Source organism: Erythrolamprus reginae, chromosome 2 (genome assembly GCF_031021105.1).
Source record: "Erythrolamprus reginae isolate rEryReg1 chromosome 2, rEryReg1.hap1, whole genome shotgun sequence".
In the NCBI taxonomy this organism is placed as follows: Eukaryota; Metazoa; Chordata; class Lepidosauria; order Squamata; family Dipsadidae; genus Erythrolamprus; species Erythrolamprus reginae.
This window is the reverse complement of record NC_091951.1, coordinates 313,086,268-313,112,232: the sequence shown is the minus strand read 5'-3', so window position 1 is coordinate 313,112,232 and position 25,965 is coordinate 313,086,268. Positions and strand designations below refer to the sequence as shown.

Below are 25,965 nucleotides of genomic sequence, written 5' to 3'. Positions count from 1 at the left end.
AGAGAAGGATAAAAATGACCTCCCCCATCTCCCTGGAGGCTCTCTGAAAGCCAAAAATGCCTTCCCAGTCTCTGTGCGAGCCAAAAATCAGCTGGCCAGCACACACATGCACATTGGAGCTGAGCTAGGGCAATGGCTCACGTGCCAGTAGATATAGCTCCGTGTGCCGCCTGTGAGACCCGTGCCATAGGTTTGCTGTCCTATAATCTCAGTTGAATTTGTCTGTTCTATAATCTCAGTTGAATTTGTCTGTCCTATAATCTCAGTTGAATTTGTCTGCCAAGCCACTAGAACTCCATATTCATTTTAAAAGAAAATCCTGACATGCTTTCTAGTATCATATTCATCACCGCATCTCTTTGAACCCCCACACGAGCTGTGTTTTCTGGTTTAAGCAATGGAGTAAACATCTGTTAAATCACAGGTAAAGTGGAGCTACAGAAAGGATTGCGAGCCGTTTACCACCTAATGCCGCTCATGTGGACCCCAGGATATCTGAATAGAGCCTTGAAAGTAATGGAGGATGTGGCCCTGTTTCCCGAAGATGTGAAGCTTTGCCAGGAAGCAGTAAGTGAAAACTCATTTAACCAAATGTGGCCTCATCTATTTGGGACTCAGCGGCCGGATTGCTACTATTCTCTGCACTGTTTTATATAGGTTGAATATGCATTCAAGTATTTCTTGAATACTACTGTATCGACTGGGACTAAGAGTGTCATATGTATTTATTTATTTTATTTTATTTATTTATTAGATTTGTATGCCGCCCTTCTCCCAGGACTCAGGGCATCTCACAGCATATAATATAACAATACAACACAAAGGCAAATCTAATTAAATTTAAAATTACAGTTTAAAAGTCCAATATTTAAAAACAATCATACTAGTTCAGTCATACAACATATATCTCATTTCATTTAAAGCCCTACAGGGCATTGGACCAGAGTACCTCCGGAACTGTCTGCTACCGCACGAATTCCAGTGACCGATAAAGTCCCACAGAGTTGGCCTTCTCTGGGTCCTGTCGACCAAACAATGTATAAGTACCTCCTTTGGTACTGGGACCACTTTCACTGGCTTATGCCAGAGTCGTTGCAGCTTGATTTTTAGATCTTCGTATTTCACTAATTTCTCTAGCTGCTTCTCCTCAATTCTGCTGTCTCCTGGGATTGTGATGTCGATGATCCATACTTATTATTATTATTATTATTATTATTATTATCATCATCATCATCATCATTTTATTTTCAGTCTATTCTGTTGTTCAGATTTAGTTCCTAACTTTTCTTTGGCTCTTAATTTTAAGGTTATGTTCTCAAAATGTTAAGGAATATGCACAAACTCTGAAAAGATGTCCGCACGCATAATAGTTTTTAATGTTATTTTAAGCCATCCATAACATTTTTTCTCTTTTGCGGCAAAGGTTGATGTTCTGGCAGACATTTTGCACCCAGCACCTGAACCTGAAGTTTCTCCAGAAGACCCTAAGGATTCAGAAGAAACACCAAAGCAGACACCGCCAGAAGAAAACGAAGTGCTTCAACTGCCTGAATACCAAAACCGTTTTAAGGTATGCAGTTTCCTTTCACTTCTGGGTCTTTTTCCCCCACTCTCCTGAAGATATAGCACTTTATTGCTACCCCACTAGTAATGGCACCAGGTTCTTTGGTATTGGTGCTGGGCTACATTCTTACTGTTTCAGACAGGAAAATAGTGTCCAGTTCATTTTCCTATTACCTGGTTGCTGAGAATCTGTTTTTACTTTTCATACACCTGGCTTAATAGGTGAAACAGCTAATAAATTAAAAGGAAATGTCACTCTTAACCTCATTTATTTATTTTATTTTATTTATTTTTATTTATTTTATTTTTATTTATTTTATTTTATTTATTTTTATTTAGTTTATTTTTATTTATTTTATTTTATTTTTATTCATTTTATTTTATCTTTATTTATTTTTATTAATTAATTAATTAATTAATTAATTAATTAATTAGATTTGTATGCCGCCCCTCTCCGTAGACTCATGTCCTCATAAAGATCCTCATTATCTCAAAAGGCTTTAGATTTATTAGCTTCCCTCCTTCAGAAGGTTTTAGATTTATTAGCTTCCTTCTTTTGACTAGTTATTGAACGACGTCTTTATGTAAGTGATTACATAGAGCTGATATAGCTTAATGGTTAGAATGTTGAACTAGGCCTATTATATAAAGACCCAAGTTGAAGTTCACTGTTTGCTAAAAAAAACCTTTAAAATGTCATCTAAATCTATTTTCCCCATACAGTGGTACCTCAAGATACGAACCCCTCGTCTTACGAACAACTCATGATACGAACCCGGGGTTCAAAAAAATTTTGCTTCTTCTTACGAACTTTTTTCGAGTTACCAACCGGCATTCGGGAGGCTGCTGGGAAGCCCCCCGGCTGTTTTAAAAGGTGACAGCCGGGCGGCGGGGCTTCCCAGCAGCCTCCCGAATGCCGGTTCGTAACTCGAAAAAAGTTCGTAAGAAGAGGCAAAATTTTTCTGAACCCCGGATTCGGTTCGGGAGGTTGCTGGGAAGGCCCCCAGCCCGGCTGTGACCTTTTAAAACAGCCGCGCGGCTTCCCAGCTGTCTCTGAACGCCGAACGCGGAAGTTCAGGTTTGGCGTTCGGCTTCGGGAGACAGCTGGGAAGCCGCGCGGCTGTTTTAAAATGTCACAACTGGGCTGGGGGGCTTCCCAGCAACCTCCCAAACCCCGAACTTTTGCCAAACCTCCGGGTTCGGGGTTCGGGGGGTGCTGGGAAGCCCCTCAGCCCGGCTGTGACCTTTTAAAACAGCTGCGCGGCTTCCCAGCTTTCTCCGAACGCCGAACGTGGAAGTTCGGGTTTGGCGTTCGGCTTCGGGAGACAGCTGGGAAGCCGCGCGGCTGTTTTAAAAGGTCAGAGAGGGCTGGGGGGCTTCCCAGCAACCTCCCGAACCCCGAACTTTTGCCGAACTTCTGGGTTCAGGGTTCAGGGGGAGCTGGGAAGCCCCCCAACCCTGCTGTGACATTTTAAAACAGCTGTGCGGCTTCCCAGCAGTCTCTGAACGCCGAACGCAGAAGTTCGGATTTGGCGTTCGGCTTCGGGAGACAGCTGGGAAGCCGCGCGGCTGTTTTAAAATGTCACAGCCGGGCTGGGGGGCTTCCCAGCAACCTCCCGAACCCTGAACTTTTGCCAAACCTCCGGGTTCGGGGTTCGGGGGGTGCTGGGAAGCCCCCCAGCCCGGCTGTGACCTTTTAAAACAGCTGCGCAGCTTCCCAGCTGTCTCCGAACGCCGAACGTGGAAGTTCTGGTTTGGCGGTCGGCTTCGGGAGACAGCTGGGAAGCCGCGCGGCTGTTTTAAAAGGTCACAGCCGGGCTGGGGGGCTTCCCAGCAACCTCCCGAACCCCGAACTTTTGCCGAACTTCTGGGTTCAGGGTTCGGGGGGAGCTGGGAAGCTCCCCAGCCCGGCTGTGACCTTTTAAAACAGCTGTGCGGCTTCCCAGCTGTCTTCCGAAGCCGAACGCCAAACCCGAACTTCCGCGTTCGGCGTTCAGAGACTGCTGGGAAGCCGAGCAGTCTCTGAACGCCGAACGCGGAAGTTCGGGTTTGGCGTTCGGCTTCGGGAGACAGCTGGGAAGCCGCGCGGCTGTTTTAAAAGGTCACAGCCGGGCTGTGGGGCTTCCCAGCAACCTCCCGAACCCCGAACTTTTGCCGAACTTCTGGGTTCAGGGTTCGGGGGGAGCTGGGAAGCCCCTCAGCCCGGCTGTGACCTTTTAAAACAGCTGTGCGGCTTCCCAGCAGTCTCTGAACGCCGAACGCGGAAGTTCGGGTTTGGCGTTCGGCTTCAGGAGACAGCTGGGAAGCCGCATGGCTGTTTTAAAAGGTCACAGCCGGGCTGGGGGGCTTCCCAGCAACCTCCCGAACCCCGAACCTTTGCCAAACCTCCGGGTTCGGGGTTCGGGGGGTGCTGGGAAGCCCCCCAGCCCGGCTATGATCTTTTAAAACAGCTGCGCGGCTTCCCAGCTGTCTCCGAATGCCGAACGCGGAAGTTCGGGTTTGGCGTTCGGCTTCGGGAGACAGCTGGGAAGCCGCGCGGCTGTTTTAAAAGATCATAGCCGGGCTGGGGGGCTTCCCAGCACCTCCCCAAACCCCGAACTTTTGCCGAACTTCCGGGTTCGGGGTTCAGGGGGGTGCTGGGAAGCCCCCCAGCCCAGCTATGATCTTTTAAAACAGCCGCGTGGCTTCCCAACTGTCTCCGAACGCCAAACCCGAACTTCCGCGTTCGGCGTTCGGAGGCTGCTGGGAAGCCGCGTGGCTGTTTTAAAAGATCACAGCCGGGCTGGGGGGCTTCCCAGCAACCTCCTGAACCCCGAACCCGGAAGTTCGGCAAAAGTTCGGCGTTCGGAGGCTGTTGGGAAGCCCCACCGCCCGGCTGTCACCTTTTAAAACAGCCTGGGGGCTTCTCGGCGGCCTCCCAAACGCCGAACCCGGAAGTTCAGGTTTGTCATTCGGCGTTCGGGAGGTCGCTGAGAAGCCCCCAGGCTGTTTTAAAAGGTGACAGCCGGGCGGCAGCGGTTTTTTTTGCGGGGGTTTTTTTTGGTTGCACGGATTAATTGACTTTACATTGTTTCCTATGGGAAACAATGTTTCGTCTTATGAACCTTTCGTCTTACGAACCTCCCCCTGGAACCAATTAGGTTCGTAAGACGAGGTATGACTGTATAGTAATTTCTGTATGGTTTCTCCTGTGAATACTGTCACCTCCTACAAAAAGGTTATATATATATATACTGTACTCTATATCTTTTAAGGTAGAGGTGTCAAACTCTGTGATTTATGGCTGCATCAGGGTTGTGTTTGATCTTGGGGTGCTGGGGGAGACGTACCTATGGGGGGGGCATGGCCATCACTCGTCCGGGTTCTGTTTTCAGCTGCAATGGCCTCACACAGCCTTCTGCCAGCTAAAACGGAGTCCAGGTGGGCCATGCATGGTCTCCCCAAACTCTGTTTTTGCTGGCAGAGGGCTGCAGGATGGATGGATGGATGGATGGGTAGATTAGATAGATAGATAGATAGATAGATAGATAGATAGATAGATAGATAGATAGATAGATAGATAGATAGATAGATAGATCCTGCCCCCCCCCCAACTCTTCTCTGGGACGATTGTTTGCAATATTCAGCCCATTTTCACTGAAAAACCTAAAACTATTTATCTGCATAATGTGTTTAAGTGTTGCCTTAATTTATTTGGTTTCATACTGTCTGGTGCAAACAATTTTAGACTTAGTAAACATACCAGTCTTTCCTTGCCTGCCACAATAGTCACAGTGAAGCCAAGCGCTTCATCATATTTCCTCATCTTAGAGACTTACATTTGTCTCATTATCTCCGTCTCTCTCCTCCTTTCTTTTCATCCCTGTTAAATATTTTTCCATGGTTAAATGCAATTGATATCTCCTGCTGTATGCTGCGCGCTATTGTTCAGTGCAAAAAAACCCTACTCCCTGTGGCAAAAAAAAGCACATTCCCCGGGATCACGCATCTCCCCTAGCATCGCTCCACACCCTCCGGGGTGGGGGGGGCACTATTTGAGAAACACTGCATTAAGGCATTAAATTAAACCAAAAGGTGAAGGTCGCAAAAATCCAAGACCTAATATGCATCCAAAGATTAGGACAAAGAAAGCAGTACACAAAGGAGAAGAGAAGACTAGGATGAGTTTTACCCAATATCAACTGCCAGTAGATCAGAATTTTATTTATTTATTTATTTATTTATTTATTGGATTTGTATGCCGCCTCTCTCCGTGGACTCAGGGCGGCTAACAACAGTGATAAAAACAGCATGTAACAATCCAATACTAAAACAGCTAAAAAACCCTTATTTATAAAACCAAACATACATACAAACATACCATGCATAAATTATAGAGGCCTAGGGGGAAAGAATATCTCAGTTCCCCCATGCCTGATGGCACAGGTGGGTTTTAAGGAGATTACGAAAGGCGAGGAGGGTGGGGGCAGTTCTAATCTCTGGGGGGAGTTGGTTCCAGAGGGCCGGGGCCTCCACAGAGAAGGCTCTTTCCCTGGGTCCCGCCAAACGACATTGTTTAGTCGACGGGACCCGGAGAAGGCCAACTCTGTGGGACATAACTGGTCGCTGGGATTCGTGCGGCAGAAGGCGGTCTCATAGATACCCTGGTCTGGTGCCATGAAGGGCTTTATAGGTCATAACCAACACTGATATTCCTCTACTAATACATGGCGATTGTGAAAGAAATAGGGAGAACTAGAGATTCTAATTCAGGAAAACAAAGACAGATATAAATTGATAGGTATCACTGAAACATATTGGGATGATACTCATGATTGGCACACAGCCATGGCAGTCTGCAGTTTATGCAAAATGAATGGACCCAAGAGAAAAAATGGAGGGATGCTATATGGTACATAAAAGAAAAATGTATTTGAAACAGAAATTCAGCTAAGCATGTTGAAAGTATCTGGGAATAATAATGAGAGAGAGAGAAAATGACGCCACTTTGGGAGTTTTGTATAGACCACCAGGGCAAGCAGAAAAAATGACGTCTTTCTACATCTGGTAACCAGTTTTCAAAGATGTATACGGTAAGGATGATGCTTAGTTTTCAGTTATTTTGATAATCTGATGGGAATGTAACTTTGCCAAGAGTCAAAAGTTCAAATTATTCTTGCTCTCCCTCATTGAGAACTTCGTTGGTCAGAAGGTGGGAGAAACAACTGGGAAACTCTACAAAATGGAATATTACAAGTGTAGCCTCAAATATTCCAAGAAAAGAAAAACAGGAATGATATAAAGAGGCCAGCCACGAATACATGCAGAGTCCTCTAAAAGATTAAAAGTTGGGATGGAAGGAGGGTGACATACCTGAGCAAGTCTGAAAGATGGTCTTGTAAATTTGTAGGAGCTCTGTTAGAATAGCTAAATTTTAGAATGAGCTAAAGTTTGGAGATGTAAAATAAAAAAGTGTTCTATGAAACTACTTAACTCTTATTTTTGTGACTGTCTTCCATTAGAAGGGGAATGAAGTCTTAGGTGGTCAGCATTATTGGTTGCCGATCAATTTCTGGTCACAATTCAAAGTGTTGGTTATGACCTTTAAAGCCCTTCATGGTACTGGACCATAATATCTCCGAGACCGCCTGCTGCTGCACGAATCCCAGCAACCGATTAGGTCCCACAGAATGGGCCTTCTCTGGGTCCCGTCAACTAAACAATGTCGGTTGGCGGGCCCCAGGGGAAGAGCCTTCTCTGTGGCGGCCCCGACCCTCTGGAACCAACTTCCCCCGGAGATTAGAACTGCCCCTCCTCTCCTTGCCTTTCGTAAGCTCCTTAAGACCCACCTTTGTCGTCAGGCATGGAGGAACTGAGACATCTCCCCCGGGCATATACAATTTGTGAATGGTATGTCTGTCTGTATGTTTGTTTAGAAAATGGGTTTTTAAAAATATTTTTAAACTGTAATTTAGATTTGTTGTAAATTGTTTCACTTTGTTGTGAGGCCCCCCGAGTCTGCGGAGAGGGGCGGCATACAAATCTAATTAATTAATTAATTAATTAATTAATTAATTAATTAATTAATTAATTAATAAAATAAAATAAAATAAAATAAATAAATTATGCCACCAGAAGTATGGAGAAACTGCAGTATAGGATAGGCAAAAGAGAAATAAACTAAATTAAACTAGGGCCAGATAGATTACTGAAGGTACTAAGGAGAGGTGATTTCAGAGCCATTTTACTAATATTTGAGAACACTTGGAGTAAAATTTTGGAAGCTAGGAGGAGAGCAAATTTCACCCTCATCTTCTCAAAGAGAAACTATAAACTACCAGTCTCCAGTTCATCTGAATCAATCAGAGTTTAGTTATATTTTGGTGTTTCATCTATTCTCCTGAATTCCTGGCAGAATTAAAGGTTCATGTGTTAAATGAATGATAGAAAATGATTAATAATATAGTTATACACAGAATTAAGAGTCTTTTTATTCAGTAAACTGTGGTCTAAGAAATTTAGAAGACTGGTTTACTGATTTATTTTATCTATTATTAGAGTTGGAAGGGACCTTTCAGGTCATCTAGTCCAACCCCCTGCTCAAGCAGGAGACCTTAGACCACTCCAGACAGAGGGCAGTCCAATCTCTTTTTGAAAGTGTTACTGTCAGAAAGTTCTTCCTTATTTCCAGGTTGAATCTCTACTTGGTCAGTTTCCATCCGTTGCTCCTAGTCTGGCTGTCGGGTGCCCTGGAAAATAGTGTGACCCCCTCCTCTCTATGTCAGTTCCTCAAGTATCTGTGCGTCTTATTTGACCATAATAGTTGGTTAGATAGCCATTAGTGTAGTTTACTTTATTAAATGATTAATAAAATTCTATCAAAACAATTTAAAATGAAATTGGAGTAAAATACAATAATTTAATACATAAATAAGTAACATAAGTAAAATTATATTTCAATATCACCCCTAAAATCTACCAACTTACTATTAAATATTATTCTTATTAAAAATCAATGCCGGCTAATCCTTAGCTTTATAAATTACAGTGATACCTCGTCTTACAAACGCCTCGTCATACAAACTTTTCAAGATACAAACCCGGGGTTTAAGATTTTTTTGCCTCTTCTTACAAACTATTTTCACCTTACAAACCCACCGCCGCTGCTGGGATGCCCCACCTCCGGACTTCCATTGCCAGCGAAGCACCTGTTTTTGCGCTGCTGGGATTCCCCTGCAGCATCACAAAAACACGGAAGTCCAGAGGTGGGGTTTCCCATGGAGGGGAGCCTCAGGGGAATCCCAGCAGCACAAAAATGGGTGCTTCAGATGGCAAAAGGGATGAATTTTGGGCTTGCACGCATTAATCGCTTTTCCATTGATTCCTATGGGAAACATTGTTTCGTCTTACAAACTTTTCACCTTAAGAGCCTCATCCCGGAACCAATTAAGTTTTTAAGACAAGGTATCACTGGATATTAATTCATTTATTGTAATTAACTTTTCAAAGAAAAAAATACATAGAATTTTAAAATTGCTGGTGTTCAAATTTCCTGATAGTTTTCTTCTCATTCTCTGGGGCGCTTCTCTATTAAGGAACTTAATTTGCCTTCTGAACCTTAAGCTGTTCTATAAAATATCCCTAATCACAAACGACCCTGCATCTTAAAGCACTTAAGTGGATTTTTTTTTTTTTAAATGATTCATCACTGAAGTGTGTTGCAAGAAATACTGCACCATTTATTTGATGACGGAATGTCCTGCCTGGCCAAGGTCCCTCCTTTCAGCCCGTTCTTGTATACCCTAGAGAAAGAATGAAAGCATTTTCAACAGCTGCCTACCCAGAGCTGAGCATAACTTCAAAAACACCTTTAGAAACAGGCCGTGTAGGAATCTACTGCACAATAGCATAGAGAAGCTGGGATCTCTTCATTATACAATTAATACTTTAATTATTCCCATCTGTTAGCCTGTAAGGTTGGCTGAAGCAACTTGGCATAAGTCTTTGCCTCAGCAGGACGCCTAAGGGTGGGACAAGAGAACTCAAAAGCATTGGGATGGCTGGCAAGCCATTTGTCAATTTTAGGGCAATGAGCTTTTGTTAAGCTTTATTAATGCTTTTAGTAGCTCAGCCTATTCAGCACTTAGCCAAACTAAAAACTAATAAATTTCGCCTCTACTTTGTATTACCAAATAATTATATCTTGTTAATAAGCCTAGTTTATATATGTCATTGTAGATGTTCATTTATTTATTGGATTTATAGTGGCTGCCCAGTTCAAACAATGTGAATTTGGGAGGGTAGATTACAGCAAAAAAAAAAAAAGACTAATCAAACACAACCAACCACAATACCCCACTCCATAAGGCTAAAAAGCCTGTCTGATATCTGAAATATAAACCATTGGATGGATCTGTTCAGTTTTTCCTTTTGGAAAAAGCTGAATGCTCATTTATTGTGGCCAAGGCAATTTCCCAAGAATAAATATGAATCAGCTGCAACTTGTAGAATGTCAAATTCCAGTTCCAAGGGAAGGAAAGATTATATGGGCCAGACCAGTCTACTGTTGGAGTAGTGAAACCGATTAACTGTTTCTTTCTCTTTCTCTCTCTCTTATACCAACCATGACAGGAGCTGAATTCAAAACTCCACGCCCTTGGCAAGGTGGAATCTAGCAAGCTGCTAACCCTGACCACTCAACTTGTGGAGGAGAAACTACCAGCTTCTGAAGAGGAAGACATTATAAAATACAAAGAGAAACTTGAGGAATGGGAGAACGAGCGAACTATGCTGATTGAAAGGGAGGAAGAAACGAAAGCCAAAGCTAAGGAAATGATGGAAATGAGACAAAAAGAAAAGGCAAATGCAGCCACATGATGCTTTGACTGACAGACTTCCATTATGCCTCAAATTCCCTTGGCCATAAACAGAGTCTCATCCCGTCTTGGACCTTATACAGAGTTGGCTTGACCACACATTAAGTCTTTACACAATCCAAGCTACATGTCATCCCCGTCTCCAAAATCTATTATTATTACTGTTCTTCTGAAAGTATACAATTACCTCTGTTATGTCTGAGAACAAGGCTTGTCATTTAATCACATGGTTCCTTTCTGAAATGTTGAGGTGAGATAGTACGTTCAGAAGGACCATAGTCATCGTCAGCGTATCCTATTTTTCATGATAGTTACTGACAAGAATTGCTGGTAGTTTAGAACAGTGTTTCCCAACCTTCCAACTTGGGGGTTAAAGGATAGTTCAGAGAATCAGAAATAATCTATTCTACCATGATCTCTGAACATTAATCTGGATCAGATTAGAAATAGGTCAGATTGCAACTCCTATGACTAACGGATATGAGAGAAAGAGGCCGACCTGGACTCTACCTAGGAAGGCTCCATATACCTTCATAATAAAGCATAGTAAAGTCTCAATAAGATAAACCTGTTCATTTTGTTGTTCTTCTTGCCAAAGTTGATGCTTAAACAAAACTAAAAATCAGGAACTAATACACCTGGAAGAATGCAATAAATTTAGTTCCTGATGGCTGGATATTTGCTTTGTTTTGTATTTCATTTTTATTTGTATTTCGTTTTTATTCGTTTACTGGTTCATTGTATGCCATAGTTCCTCATTGTTCAAATTGGGCAGCTATTTATAAACTCTATGTATGCAGATAGACCTCTTCTTATGACCACAATTGAGCCCAAAATTTCTGTTTATAAGTGAGACATCTGTTAAGTGTGTTGTGCTCCACTCTACTACATTTCCTACCACAGTTGTTAAGAGAAGTAAGTTAGCAACTTGGTTGTTAAGTGAATCCAGCTTCCCCATTGATTTTGCTTGTCAGGATATCACAAAATGGGATCACGGGACCTTAGGACAATGATGGCGAACCTATGGCACGGGTGCCGCAGGTGGCACATGGAGCCATGTCTGCTGGCACGTGAGCCATTGCCCTAGCTCAGCCAGCTAGCTTTCTGGCTTGTACAGAGGCTCTGGAGGGCATTTGTGGCTTCCAGGGGGGCAGGGGAGGGTGTTTCTACTCTCCCTCGGCTCCAGGGAAGCCATTGGAGCCTGGGGAGGGCGAAACATGAGCCTACTGGGATCACAAGAAGTTGGGGAACAGGCCGTTTCTGGCCTCCAAAGGGCCTCGGGGGGGAGCTGTTTTCACCCTCCCCAGGCATTGAATTATGGGTATGGGCACTCCTGCATGTGTGATAGCACGTGCACACACTCTTTTGGAATCTAAGGGAAATAAGGTTCGCCATCACTGCTTTAGGACATTGCAACCATCATAAACATGAGATGGTTTTCACGGGGTGCTGAAAAGGTCATGCGAAAAATGGATCATGTCACTTTTTTCAGTGCCGTCGTAACTTTGATCAGTGACAAAATGAATGCCAGGCCAATCAGTCACTCATGCCCTCATCACCTCAAGATTTGACTACTGTACTGCGCTCTACATGGGGCTACCTTTGAAAAGTGTTCGGAAACTTCCGATCGTACAGAATGCAGCTGCGAGAGCAATCATGGGCTTCCCAAAGTATGCCCATGTTAAACCAACACTCCGCAGTCTGCATTGGTTGCCGATCAATTTACGGTCACAATTCAAAGTGTTGGTTATGACCTATAAAGCCTTTCATGGCACCGGACCAGAATATCTCCGGGACCGCCTTCTGCCGCACGAATCCCAGCGACCGATTAGGTCCCACAGAGTTGGCCTTTTCCGGGTCCCATCGACTAAACAATGTCGTTTGGCAGGTCCCAGGGGAAGAGCCTTCTCTGTAGCGGCCCCGACCCTCTGGAACCAGCTCCCCCCTGAGATTAGAACTGCCCCCACCCTCCTTGCCTTTTGTAAACTTAAAACCCACCTCTGTCGTCAGGCATGAGGGAACTGATATAACTTCCCCAGGCCTATATTGTTTATGTATGGTATGTTGTGTGCATGTTATTTAAATTATGGGTTTTTAGTTTTAATAATTAGATTTGTATTCTACATTGTTCTTTTTGTATTACTGTTGTGAGCCGCCCCGAGTCTATGGAGAGGGGCAGCATACAAATTAGATAGATAGATAGATAGATAGATAGATAGATAGATAGATAGATAGATAGATAGATAGATGATAGATAGATAGATAGATAGATAGATAGATAGATAGATAGATAGATAGATAACTAAATACACGTCCGAGAGGAAGCCGTGGGCAAGGGGGGTGCCAGATGAAAGCTGTGATAAAAATAAGAGCTACCAGGGGTGGAGCAAGCATACGTGATCAGAACATGAGGTGATATGGGGTGCGATGAAGGCGTCGTAAAAAGCTAGTAATGAGGGATGGTTCCGGGCCATCGAGATGAACCTGAAAGAGTAACCAGTGGTCTCGTAAAAGGCACCGTGGGAGGAGTTACAATACATGGACGTGAAAAGCGGGACTGCCATGCCTTACGCTGAAGGATAGAGGATTTCTCAGGAGGGACTACATCATGGGACACCAGTTGGAACAGGATATTCGTGAGTAATTATGAATAACTAGTCACATCCCCAGACGTGCCGTGCATGGAATGACCCAGAACATGAGGCAGATAAGTTGGTATGCTGGTTGGACCGGAATGTCTTAGTAACCATTATTATAAGATACTGGCTTATATGCGTGGGGCAAATCACCATTGTGGATTATACAATATAATATGTCATACTAATCAATCAAGTCAGTGAAGAAGCCAACAGAAAGTCAGAGGTTGTGGCCATGTGAGGTCTTTGCTTATCATCCCACATGGTCCTTTCCTAACGACAGCAATAAAACCATCAAAACCTATTTGCTTATTACATTCTTACAGTCTCCATTCTACTTATTTTATTTATTTATTTATTGATTGATTGATTGATTGATTGATTTGATTTGATTTGATTTGTATGCCGCCCCTCTCCGTAGACTCGGGGCGGCTCACAGCATACAATAAAACAATTCATGACAAATCTAATAGATTTAAAAAACATTTTAAAACTCCATTATTAAACCAGACATACACACAGATATACCATACATAAATTGTATAGGTCCAGGGGAGAGGGGGGGGAATGCCTCAATTCCCCCATGCCTGACGGCAGAGGTGAGTTTTAAGGAATTTACGGAAGGCAAGGAGGGTGGGGACAGTTCTAATTTCTGGTGGAGCTGGTTCCAGAGAGTCGGGGCAGCCACAGAGAAGGCTCGTCCCCTGGGACCCGCCAGACAACATTGTTTAGTCAACGGGACCTGGAGAAGGCCAACTCTGTGGGACCTAATCGGTCGCTGGGATTCGTGCGGCAGAAGGCGGTCCTGGAGATATTCTGATCCAGTGCCATGAAGGGCTTTATAGGTCATAACCAACACTTTGAATTGTGACCGGAAACTGATCGGCAACCAATGCAGACTGTGGAGTGTTGGTGTAACATGGGCATATTCGGGGAAGCCTGTGATTGCTCTTGCAGCTGCATTCTGCACGATCTGAAGTTTCTGAACACTTTTCAAAGGTAGCCCATGTAGAGAGCGTTACTTATACAGCAACTTTGAATCGTTTAGCATATGATAAAAAATAAAAAACTACTACAAGACAATTAAAATGAGAAGAGTTAAATTAAAAAAAATTAAAAACCAAGAGCGGGGGGGCTGGAAGTGGGAATCTTCTCTATCAAGTCAGATGTCCCCAACATAACTGTTGTGGTTCAGTCTGGGACCCCTCCGGGAATGGCTGACCTTCTGTCGGTTTCCAGCTCAGAGGGAGAGGCTGAGGAACAGGAGGTGCAGACTGACGAGGAAGAGGAATCCCAGGCTGAAGAAGAAGGACAGCCAGAGTCCCACCAGGGGGAGCTCTCCCCAGCAAGCAGCCTGGATTCCTTAGGGGAAAATGCTCAAGACATCATAGATATGCGACAAAGGAGAGCTAATCAGAGACGGACTCAATTGGCTAAGTATTTCCAGCATTAGAGGTCACAGCTGGGTTTGGGTGTGGTGCTCTTGGGAAAGGATAAAAGGCGGACCCACCCTTCCTGGCTTGTGGAGTTTTATCTTGGAGATTCGTGAGACCTGTCTGTGAACTTTGGTGGCTTACAATCCTGGTTTGTGCCTTGGACTATTGAAACCTTGGGGGGGGGGGTGCCAGCAAGAAGCTTGTGGTATTGACTGGACATCAGGACCCTGCTGTAACGTATTATAGCCTGTCTGTTGTGAAGACAGGTTTTCCTTTGTGCTTATTTTTTCCAGCTATAAAATACTTTTGGCTTTTACCAGAGTGTCTGGCTGTTTTTTCAGTTGGTGTTGAGGTCTGGGAAAACCCAGACAGAACAATAACAAGCCCCCGTCAATGACGTCTTAGACCAAGTGGCAGAGCCACGTTTTCAGAAGTTTGATACGTGTGTGTGTATGTATATGTGTAGACTTCACCTCCAATAGGAGACTATTCCTGAGGGTGGAGCCCATAACAAAAAAGAAATTGCCATCACTAAGCACTAACTCATCTGATGTTGCACTTTATGTCCTTGGTACATAAGCAACGGCAATTCCAGTTCCAATGGTCATTGTTAACCTAAAACTACCTGTATATTGTTACATTATGTGCTTTGAGAAACATTCTAGACCAATGATGACGAAATTCCAACTTTATCATTTCTTCCCATTATGGTTTCTGTCTTTTCTGTTTCAGAGAATCCTGTTGTCAGGCCCAAAGTCATTATGTGAAGTCCAAGGTGGGCCAGACACAGTTTGGGAGTGACAGAGGGAAAGAGATGCCACCACACGTTCCTTTCTGCAGATGCCATAGTAACAAACGCAGGAAGGAATCAGGAATCCTGCATAGGATTGGTCCTCATGACTGTACTTGTGGGTGTGGGGGTGTGAGATGGGGTTTTGACCCGGAACTAATCTAAGGGACGCAGAGCTGGAATTGAAATGTTAGCGAACCAAATAGCAAACTCAGAAATAAATCAATTCCACGCCTGTGCTTCTCGCCGGGTAAGATTTATTAACAGCCATGTCTGGATTCGACTAGAATCATTCCAACTCTGAGTCCCTTAGGCCTGTTTTTTATGGAACCACCCAATTTGCGTTTGCTGTCTTTTATTCAGAGACTGTCACAAATTAGCTGCTTCAGCCCTTCCAAACGAGCTTTCCCCATTCCCCAGATTTTCTAGAAATTTATCAAATTCTTTGTTAGTTTTTCTTTTTTCCCACTATTTCCTGCCTTAGTCAAATGGTTAGGCAAGGATGCTAAAAAGTAGCCTTAAATCTAGTGAAAGGCAATCAGTTTAGGATGATAGTTAAGGCAGCAGGCTAGAAACCCAGAGACTGAGTTCTAATTTCACCTTCAGCCCAAAGCGAGCTGAGTATTCCTCAATAACTCACTCTCTCAACCCTAGGAAGGAGGCCCTGGCAAGAAACCACGTCTGAAAATCTTGCCACGAAAACCACGGGATCTAATCTAGGCAGTCACCAAGAATTAACACTGACTGGAAGGTGTGTATGTACTGAATTTGCCTCTGCATTTTTTTTGGAAATGATCTTCTCCATAAACTTGAGAATTCAATTTGACATTTGTCTTGCTTAAAACTGAGTGAGAATTCAATTGCGCCACATGATTTGTCAAGCAAATGACTAAAAGGAAATGTTATCTGCAAGATTTATGACCTGTGACCTTTATGATCAGTGATCACTTCGTTTGGTCTTCAGGAGGATTTCCAGCACTGGTTATGAGCTGCACAAATGTCACCAGTAATTGCCATAAAAGCCCAAAGTCTGTCAGCGGAGTTCTAATTGCATTTCACATTAGCTAATCTTGACTCTCAATTGTTAAAGACCAGTGCATATATTTTTCATGTCATGTTAATAAGCAGAACTGTCAATAAGATTAGCCATTATTGCACTGCAGACCTTAGCACCACTTCTTATAATACTATGTTCCAGGATATAATTCCTGTTCCAATTTTACATGTTAAATGGTTTAAAAATCTATATTGGTTAAATGGTTTAAAATCTATATTGGAAACTAATGTATTGTTTGGCAGTTTGAATCTCTCCAGGATCAAGGTTGACTTCTATCCTGTAGTCAGTAAAATGAATAGCCAAATTGTTGGGGGAAATGTATTGATTGTAAAGTGCTTGGGCTATAAAGCACGGTGAAGTGGTATATAAATCTAAGTGCTATTGCTCTTGGTTGTTATGGTATGTATAATTCTGTCCAATGAATTAACTGCCAGATAAATGTGTATAGGATTGCCATTTGAATTTATCAATTCTTTGTTATCATTTTTTAAAAATAATGTAAGCATCTCTTTTGAAAGAGATGTAATATTTTCATTCCTGAATTGCAAATACAAAGTGTATATCATAGAAACATAGAAGACTGACGGCAGAAAAAGACCTCATAATCCATCTAGTCTGCCCTTATACTATTTTTTGTATTTTATCTTAGGATGGATCTATGTTTATCCCAGGCATGTTTAAATTCAGTTACTGTGGATTTACCAACCACGTCTGCTGGAAGTTTGTTCCAAGGATCTACTACTCTTTCAGTAAAATAATATTTTCTCATGTTGCATTTGATCTTTCCCCCAACTAACTTCACATTGTGTCCCCTTCTTCTTGTGTTCACTTTCCTCTTGAAAACATTTCCTTCCTGAACTTTATTTAACTCTTTAACATATTTAAATGTTTCCATCATGTCCCCCCTTTTCCTTCTGTCCTCCAGACTATACAGATTGAGTTCATTAAGTCTTTCCTGATACGTTTTATGCTTAGGACCTTCCACCATTCTTGTAGCCCATCTCATAGAATGAATGTCTTATGTGGGCAATGTATCCCTGCACTTACTGTACTTTACGTTATAATACAAAACTTTTTAAACACAGCATGAAAGCACATCTTTACATATATGTGTGCAGCATTCTGTCTTCAACCAGTTTTTGTTTTGACTTTGTGTGTCTAGTTACATTCATAAAATGTAAGATCATTCACATATTTATTAATTTGATATGCAGATTGCCAGTTCCAATTCACAGTATACTTAAACACTTCAATGAATAGGAAAGCATATACAGTGGTACCTCGTCTTACCACTCGTCGCCTCTTCTAATGAACTTTTTGAGATACGAACCCGGTGTTTAAGATTTTTTTGCCTTTTCTTCCGAACTATTTTCACCTTACGAACCTAAGCCGCCGCCGCTGGGATGCCCCGCCCCTGGACTTCCGTTGCCAGCTGAAGCGCTGGGATTCCTGAGCCTTCTTTCACTTGGAAACCGCACCTCCAGACTTCCATTGCCAGCTGAAGCGCCCATTCTTGCGTTGCTGGGATTTGCCTGAGGCTTCCCTCGCTGGGATTCCCTTCATCTTTGCCGGCACTGCTTTGAATCCCAGTGAGGGGAGCCTCAGGGAAATCCCAGCAGCGCAAGAATGGGCACTTCAGCTGGCAAAGGAAGTCCGGAGGTGGGGCTTCCCAGCGACGGCAGCCTCAGGGAATTCCCAGCAGAATGGGCGCTTCAGCTGGCAATGGAAGTCCGTAGGCGGGGATTCCCAGCGGCGCAAGGCAAAAGGGGTGATTTTGGAGATTGCACGCATTATTCGCTTTTACATTGATTCAAATGGGAAACATTGTTTTATCTTACGAACTTTTCTACTTACAAACTTCGTCACGGAACAAATTAAATTTGTAAGACGAGGTACCACTGTATACACTTTCAGTCTATTAAAGAAATCCAGTATCCATGTTTAAAGGAAGGAAATTGGTGATTTTCTTTGGTCTCAGATCACTGTTAATGCTTGGCTGTCCCGGAATCAGGATAATATCACTACAACTGGTAAATAAAAATTAATAAACCTATTCATAAATGGAGAAAAAAACAAGAAGATCTGATCTATGGGTCATAGCTGAGTAGAAACAATGGATAGTGTATATTGGATTTACTCTCTTAAATGTGCAAAATTATAATACCTTGTCTTCTGAATTGCTGACATTACACGGCTAATGTCTCTTCATCTTTGAGTATCCGTTGCTTCAGGTCCTAATTCAGGGATCCCCAAACTTCTTTCTTTCTCATTACTAAAGCATTCAATTTTTTTTAATGGGCCAAATTGGTGAGAATTGATAACACCCCTGACTTAAAGCAGTTTAACTCTAGCCAATAGAAAGAGAAGCTGAGAAGTTATAGTTTGGCAAACGCTGGCCAGCTGCAAGTGAAAAGGATTAGAGCTCCAAAATTAATACTTGACAAGCACCCCATTGAAATAGGACAGTCTGAGGGCATATCTGTTTGTTCCAATGATATAATTATATAGTTCTTAATTATTCTAGAACAGTTCCATTGACCAGAACATCTATAATAAGTGTGTGTGTGTATATATATACATACATACATACATACATACATACATACATACATACATGAATTGCATGGTTGTGATTTTTTTAGATGGAAATTGCATCTTTAATATAAAGTATAAATGAAAGAAAAGAAAACCCAACAACACTAGAACTATTTTAATTTTTTTTATTGTGGAACTGAGCTTATTTCCTTTACATCAAATATCCTCAATGGTAGAGGGGATATTGCACACAAATATCATAAAAGCACTACATATTACTTTCACTGGAAACTAATTTTCTACTTTAGATATGACTTGATAGGATAGAGGTGATGAAGGATTATAAGACATAAAACCATACACAGCTGCAGACTGACACAAACAAGACCATTCAGAACAAGAGAGAGGAGTGAGGTGCTTCTCAGCCACGACAAGACTTTCTCTCCATGGTTTGGAAGAATTAAATGGCTGCAGGCCATTGTGTGAAAGCATCCTGGACTTTTAGAACTGTGCTTTTCCTGGTGTGATTACAGCCCAGTCTTGTATGAATAGAACAGTCGCTCTGGGCAACTAGAGCTCCTAAACTAATTTAGTGCAGAGAAACAATTCCCCCCCAAATGTTCAAGGTTTTGATGCTGCTTTCTTATTTTGTTATTTTTATAAGATCATAACAAATATTATTGTTTTTTTTTTTAAAAAATGAAGCAAACATCCTTAACAAGGCAAGCAATGCAGTTTCCAAATGTATATAAATAATTAGACCAATTTTTGTAGTTTCTTCTACTATCAAGGAGCACTTACAATTTCATGGTAAGTTTAAATATAATATTTCCCCATTACTAATATTTCTAGACTACAAAAATGTCTATTATCTGTGAGCTAGAACTTATGTATGGAGAAAAGGGATATGGCCATTGCCCCACTAGCGAGGGTCTTATGCATGTTTTCATAGTCTCATCCACTTATCACTGAAGTGATGTAAAATCTGTTTTTCATTATTGTTAATCATGGCACATCAATGTCGGGATGATTCTAGAAGATGCTTGATAGTGGAGCAATGACCCATGATGTAAGAAATGCAGAATTAACTCCTTGAAGCTAAGCTGGGAGTTCTTGGAATGTTTTCCTTAACTAACAGCTTCTTAGTTCTGTGTTGCAAGGTTCCTAAACCGCTTAATCTATTGAAGACAGCTAAATATATTTGTATACACATTCGGATTCATTCACTACTGAATGTGAAGTTAAACACAAATCATGAAGAATTAAAGATTAATTAAAAATGTAGTAGTTGCAGAAATTAGATCCACCATAGGAAAATGTAAAGGCATGCAAAAAATCTGTTTTAAGTTTGAATGTGACCTCAACTAAACTGTTGTCACTGAATTTTATTCAGTGGGAAAGTATTATCATAACAGCGCAATGAGGGGAATGTTACCAATGGTAAATTTTTCTGGAATGCATATAGCACTCTACTTTAGTTTCATTAATTAATGTTGAATTATTAATTTAATTAATATTGAACCATGCTTCTAGTAATCTGTGCTGAGTAACAGAGCACCATATCGGTATTCATGGTACTTCAGATTGACTGTCACTATACTAACTATGTAGGGCTGTGACTAACATAAATGTTAGTTCCGTTTAGTTAAGTCTAGAGGAGCTTCCTAAAATAACAGTAACAGAAATCCAAAATTGAGTGCCATTCAAATTCAGTCCTGATTGCCATTCAAAAACCCTATGCCTGCTTGTTCAAAAACAATTGTTTATGAACTGTATAGCCTACTACTATACCTTTATTCAGAAACTTAAAAAGAAAATATAGGCTTGGATCTAAAAGGCACATCAACTCATATGCAGGGCAAATGCAAATGTCATGCCCACTATATGTCCCTGTACTTTCAGAAGTATTCCTGAAATGTTCCTCAGGAGCAAGTTGTCAGAAAACAGAACGTTAAAAAGAGTTCTAATGCTAGAATCAATGATGTGAAATGAGATCTTCAAGAAGTGATGCAAAATGAGACCTTCGAGCAAAGCTATACAAACTGGTACTTCCACCCACCCACCCCAAAAAACCCAAGAGTTATTAGACTATAAATTCTCAAACTTTGTAAGTAGCATGCTGGCTGGCAATGCTGGAAATTGTAATCCGTTGATTTGGACACCAGTAAAATGGGGAAGGCTGTCATAAATGAATGTATATTACCATAATAATCAAGATTTGTCAAATTAAAGATTAGAGTTAGGTCCTTCAACCGGTTGGAAGCGTAAAGTAAAAGGGGAAGTTTACACACATAAAAATTCCAATCTAACCACATTTCTGATTCTATACTAAAATAATTACAAGAGGATCAATAATGTGCTTAAAGTGTGAAGGAGTGTCAAGGCCAAATTTGAACTCCATTGAGGTGGTAATCCTATATGTTTATTGGGAATAGGTCCTACTGCAAACAACAGAGTTGATTTGATACATATAATAATCTGGCATGCTGATTTCAGACAATTACTTCAACAGCCCTATCGATGTACACATCTGCTATGTTTTCACTTTTTGAAGACAGCAAATTAATTTCCCTTTTGCACATTTAAATATATATTTCATATTGTTTATTGAGTATGAGCCAAAAATAATCCACATAGTTCAGTTCAAAACAGACTGATAACCTTCATAATCTAGTCAGTTTTTTGTCTTATTGTTCACATTTCTTCTTCTTCTTTTTGGCAAGAAGAAAATTAAACACATTCCTGCTGGGTGAATCCTTTTAATTTTGCTTAAAAACAGCAAATTGGGGGGAGGGGGTTCATAAAATTAATTCATCTTGAAGCAATAATAAATGGAATATTCAATTGTTAATTGGCAGAGCTGATTTCAATCGCTTGGCACCCATTCAGAATCATCTAAATCAATTTTTCCATATTAAGGAACTGTCCAGATAAATGTCTCCAGAATTCCCCAGCCAGCATGCCCATTGTAAGAAACTCAGATATTTTCAAGGTGGCTAACTTGGATAAGTAAAACACAATCATTATGCTAACAATGTGGTAGAGTAACAGCTTTGCCCAGTAAACGCTTACACTTTAATCTTCTGTCAGTACTATCGGCCTGGGTCATCCAATGTGGACGAACATATGGTTAGGACTGTATCACATTAGTGGATGATAATAGAACTGTATTAGAAATATCAACTGTTGGGCTAAGAAAGGGGATGAGGTATGGGAGAATAACATTCAGTAATATATCAAATAACATGTAGTTATTTCTGTTTAATGGGTACCAGGACAATGTTTCCCCACCGCTGCATTTCCCAAAAGCAGCGTTTACTATTACGAATTCAGCTATCCTGCTTCTTTCAAAAATACATTTTTCCCGAGCTTTTCATTCCACAATCATACCAGGTTTTTTTAAGACTTGGAAGCCAATCCATAGAATTTCCATCTATGCTGTTCCACGAAAAAATAAAGAGCTACAAAAACAGAAGTGTTTCTTGGATAAAGGTTAAAATAATAAATAAAATAGCATTGCTAGAATTGTCAAACAAAAACAAAATATTAGAATTTTTAAAATCCACAAAACATAAACAATATTTCACAGCATTAATTGGGCTACCCAGCCCAAATTAAAGAGGACCTAAAGTTAAAATATATAAAAATTAGCAAAATAAAACAAAAAACAATGCAACAATTGAAATAAATTATGTAACATATAATAAACAAAATGCCGCAGTTGTCCCCTACTTAATGAAATCAGAGCATTCTGAAAACATGATTGGCATAAAACAATACAAATTCCTATTATAGAAAGAATGAGATTGTGAAAAGTCTGTACAGAGCCGCAAAGTAAAACATTAAGGATAATGGAGGTATTATTACAGGTAGTGATAACATGTACTCTGGTCGTGAAAATTCTATACCACCATAAGAAATATTATCAGACCTCTGTTATCACACATTTTCTTATTTTTCTGACTTCATTTCCATCTATCATATAATGAAATTGTAGGCTTCCCGGAAGAGGTGGTCTTGAACATTAAAAAATAAGCAAGTATGTTTGCACTAGGCCAGGCACATGTAGTTTGTCTGGATGAAGGGAATGGTGGCATGTTTGGGGAAAATGAGAGAAGAACCAGAGAACCCTGCAACCCTAACAGGTGCTGTAAGTGGCAGGGAGAAAGTAGCGGGGTCGCATACTGTGTGGTATGCTAGCATCACCACTCAATTGCTACTGCTACGAAGTCAAGTGGAACAATGTGTGACCGAACAACCCAAACTCAGCCACACATAAAACCGATTCCTGTAATCTGTAGAAATTATGCATACCTGAATAAGCTTTGCATACTTTGTTTTTCTGTGTGCTAATTTGAAAACATGCGGAATATTAAATCCCATCTGATTCTAAGAAATCCTGATCGACCGTTCTCCTTCCTGTAATTCTACCGTAGGAATTAGAAGCTTTGGAGAAGCTGGGAGCTGAGGTTCTCATCTGTTAAACTCTGTGGTCAGGATTACATTTTGCACGTTTCTATGATTTCACAGAATCACATTATATACAGTATACCCTGTTCTGGTTTTGCTTTGGGGAAGGATCCTTCAATTAATTTTACTTAAGACAGTGTAGGATAAAGGAATACCTAGGAAAACTGAGTCAAGATCTCTGCTGCCCAACTAACCCTGGAGGGTTTGACAGGTGTCTCACAGGACTGCTTGTAATGTCACAAAGTGTGGTTTGATGCAACCACCCCCCGCCAATAAGCTGTGTTTATTGGTACTGTGAAATAGTGACATTACAAATGACTCCTTGGATTGCATAAAGCCCCCATCCAAGCTGCCTGCTTAAAAAAAAAAGCAAACTAACCTTTCAGTCCTTCGTTCTTTGATCACTAACACATAACGATATTGCTACTGTGCTCTCCGTAAGATAACCCTTGGCAGCCAGCTACGTTCAATAGATATGGTACTGTTTTATCGTACTTCATTCTCACCAGAACTCAAAATAACACTATGTGTTGCCTTACAAAACTACTAAAAAATTCGCCTTCACCTGGAATTTTTTTCCTGCATTTTCCTGTAAACAAAACATGTTTAAAAATTCATCTATTAAAAGTTCGTGCACAGCTAAAAAAATTCTGTACATTTGTCTCCATATTCATTCTTAAATTAACAGTCAAACTAAGACAAAACAAAGCTTCAAAGACTGTACAGATGTGCAGGCAACCTTTTTGTAACATCCCTTTTTTTTTTTGTTATTTTGAATTTCTGGTACTGAACACCTTTTCTTTCATGCCTCCAGGAAGCAGGAAAAAAGAGAGGGGGGAAAATAATAACAACTTCAAACAAGGTTTGCTGTTCAGGTGCACCAATGAAGTGTCCAACTTACATACATAATTCATAGCATCAAGTTGACCAATCAGAGAGGTTTCCAATAGCACACATGCACACCCATAGTTCGGTACTGGTGTAACTATAATCCTACACAGATGTTTTATAAACTTGCTATCTCGCATTAAAAAATAAGTGCATCAAGTATCTTTGTACATTCAAGTCACTTTCTAAGGCAAATTGTCTACCATAGATACTCCCAACTGCTTTGGTATTTTGCTTCAGTAAACTTGTCGGTGACCCGGGTGTTTTTAGCATGCAAGTTTGTCAAATTTGAAAGAACTCTGACTTTTCGCTGGGAGCATGCCTTAGACCAATGTGTCTGCATGGTAAACTGAATGGGGTTCAAACCACATGCGTATTTTGTCTAAGAGAACTGTGTTACGTGACAATGAAACATTGAATGGGAAGTTGCCAATAGTAAGTGTTTCCAATGCAATGTTCCTTCAAAACCACATTGTTTCACTTAATGTTCTAGCTAAGATGTCACTAAATTAAATACGCCTACTCTGGGGGGGGGAAACAAATATTTCTTTCTCTAGGATGCTAGACTGCAGGAGGTAAGTCACTGACTGCTTTGTAACTAATGCAGAATTAATTATTTTATTCTCCTTTATGCCATCCAACTCATCTTCCCCCTCCCCTCCTCTCTCTCTCCACCTTTTCTCTCTGTTTCTTCCAAGGGCAAATGCCCCCCAACCTGGCAGAAGTCAGCAGTGTTTTCTAGTGCATGGTTTCCTAGTGTTCAATGAAGATGAACCTGAATCTGCAGGTTTTGCAGTAATCTGAACCCTATGGTGGGAATACTGTTATTTCCCTTAGCAATTAGCAAAGACTGAAAAAAAAAATAGTGACTTGCATCACTCTGATACAGTATAGCATTTGGCAGGTATATATAGTTCAGCAGCTGAATTAGATGGATTATATTTTTAGAAAAAGTATTTTCAAATTCAAGAATTTCTGGAAACAAAGTTTAAAGTTGAAATGCATTGCTTTTTTTTTTTTACAGTTCAATCTTGCATGCAGGGAAAGATTCATCTTGCATAACAACGGTGCTACTGCTTGCCAAAACCATGATGTTAAGATCCTGTTGTTTCTCGTGGGTCTCTTGGTACCATTCCCTCATCACTTCTGAATCATGTGTTGGGATTAATGTCACCTGTCATACAAAGAGTACATTAGAGAAGAAATTATAAAAGGAAGAATAATCAAAAATCTCACTACAGTACGGACACTCTAAGGATGGGCACAACCCATCTGATATTTCTCAATATCAGAGTTTAGAGATGTGGGAACGCTGAGCGCAAAAGTAACCAGGGAAGAGGAGAGATCCAATATTTTATTTATTTATTTGTTTTCTTTGTTTTTCAAATTTATTTGCTACCCATCTTGCAGTTCTAATTGGAATGCCACTTTGGGGGAATGAAAAAAAATGAATATTTATTTTGCCCCAGGAAGTGTTGTTGTCAGGTTCCAGGGACGCGTTGGGAAGAACAGCTTGAACACAGCAGATGTAGTGAACGAAACTTTTTAATCCACAGTCTCTGACATGTTCTAACAATCAGTGGTCCTGAAAGAGAGAGCTATCTATCATCTGTCTGCCTGCCTGCCTGCCTGCCTGCCTACCTACCTGATTTATATGCTTCCCCTCTCTGAGGACTCAGGGCGGCTTATAAAATATAAAAGAAAAACAATACAAATATCCTGAATCCAATTAATT

General features: G+C 41.1%; 2 protein-coding genes across 3 annotated transcripts in view; one reads left to right on the top strand and one right to left on the bottom strand.

Moving 5' to 3' along the window:
- Positions 1–11,094, top strand: part of MRPS27 (mitochondrial ribosomal protein S27) — a 73,187-nt gene extending 62,093 nt beyond the window's left edge. For both annotated transcript variants that reach the window (XM_070743122.1, XM_070743121.1), the window contains exons 9-11: positions 425–567; positions 1,424–1,570; positions 10,174–11,094. In XM_070743122.1, the coding sequence (XP_070599223.1) occupies positions 425–567; positions 1,424–1,570; positions 10,174–10,419 (536 nt within the window). In that variant the 3' untranslated portion in view covers positions 10,420–11,094. The remainder of the gene's footprint in view (positions 1–424; positions 568–1,423; positions 1,571–10,173) is intronic.
- An 11,457-nt stretch (positions 11,095–22,551) lies between these two features.
- MAP1B (microtubule associated protein 1B) overlaps positions 22,552–25,965 on the bottom strand; it is a 72,979-nt gene continuing 69,565 nt past the window's right edge. The window contains exon 7 of the mRNA XM_070743115.1: positions 22,552–25,404. Within this exon, the coding sequence (XP_070599216.1) occupies positions 25,249–25,404 (156 nt within the window). The 3' untranslated portion in view covers positions 22,552–25,248. The remainder of the gene's footprint in view (positions 25,405–25,965) is intronic.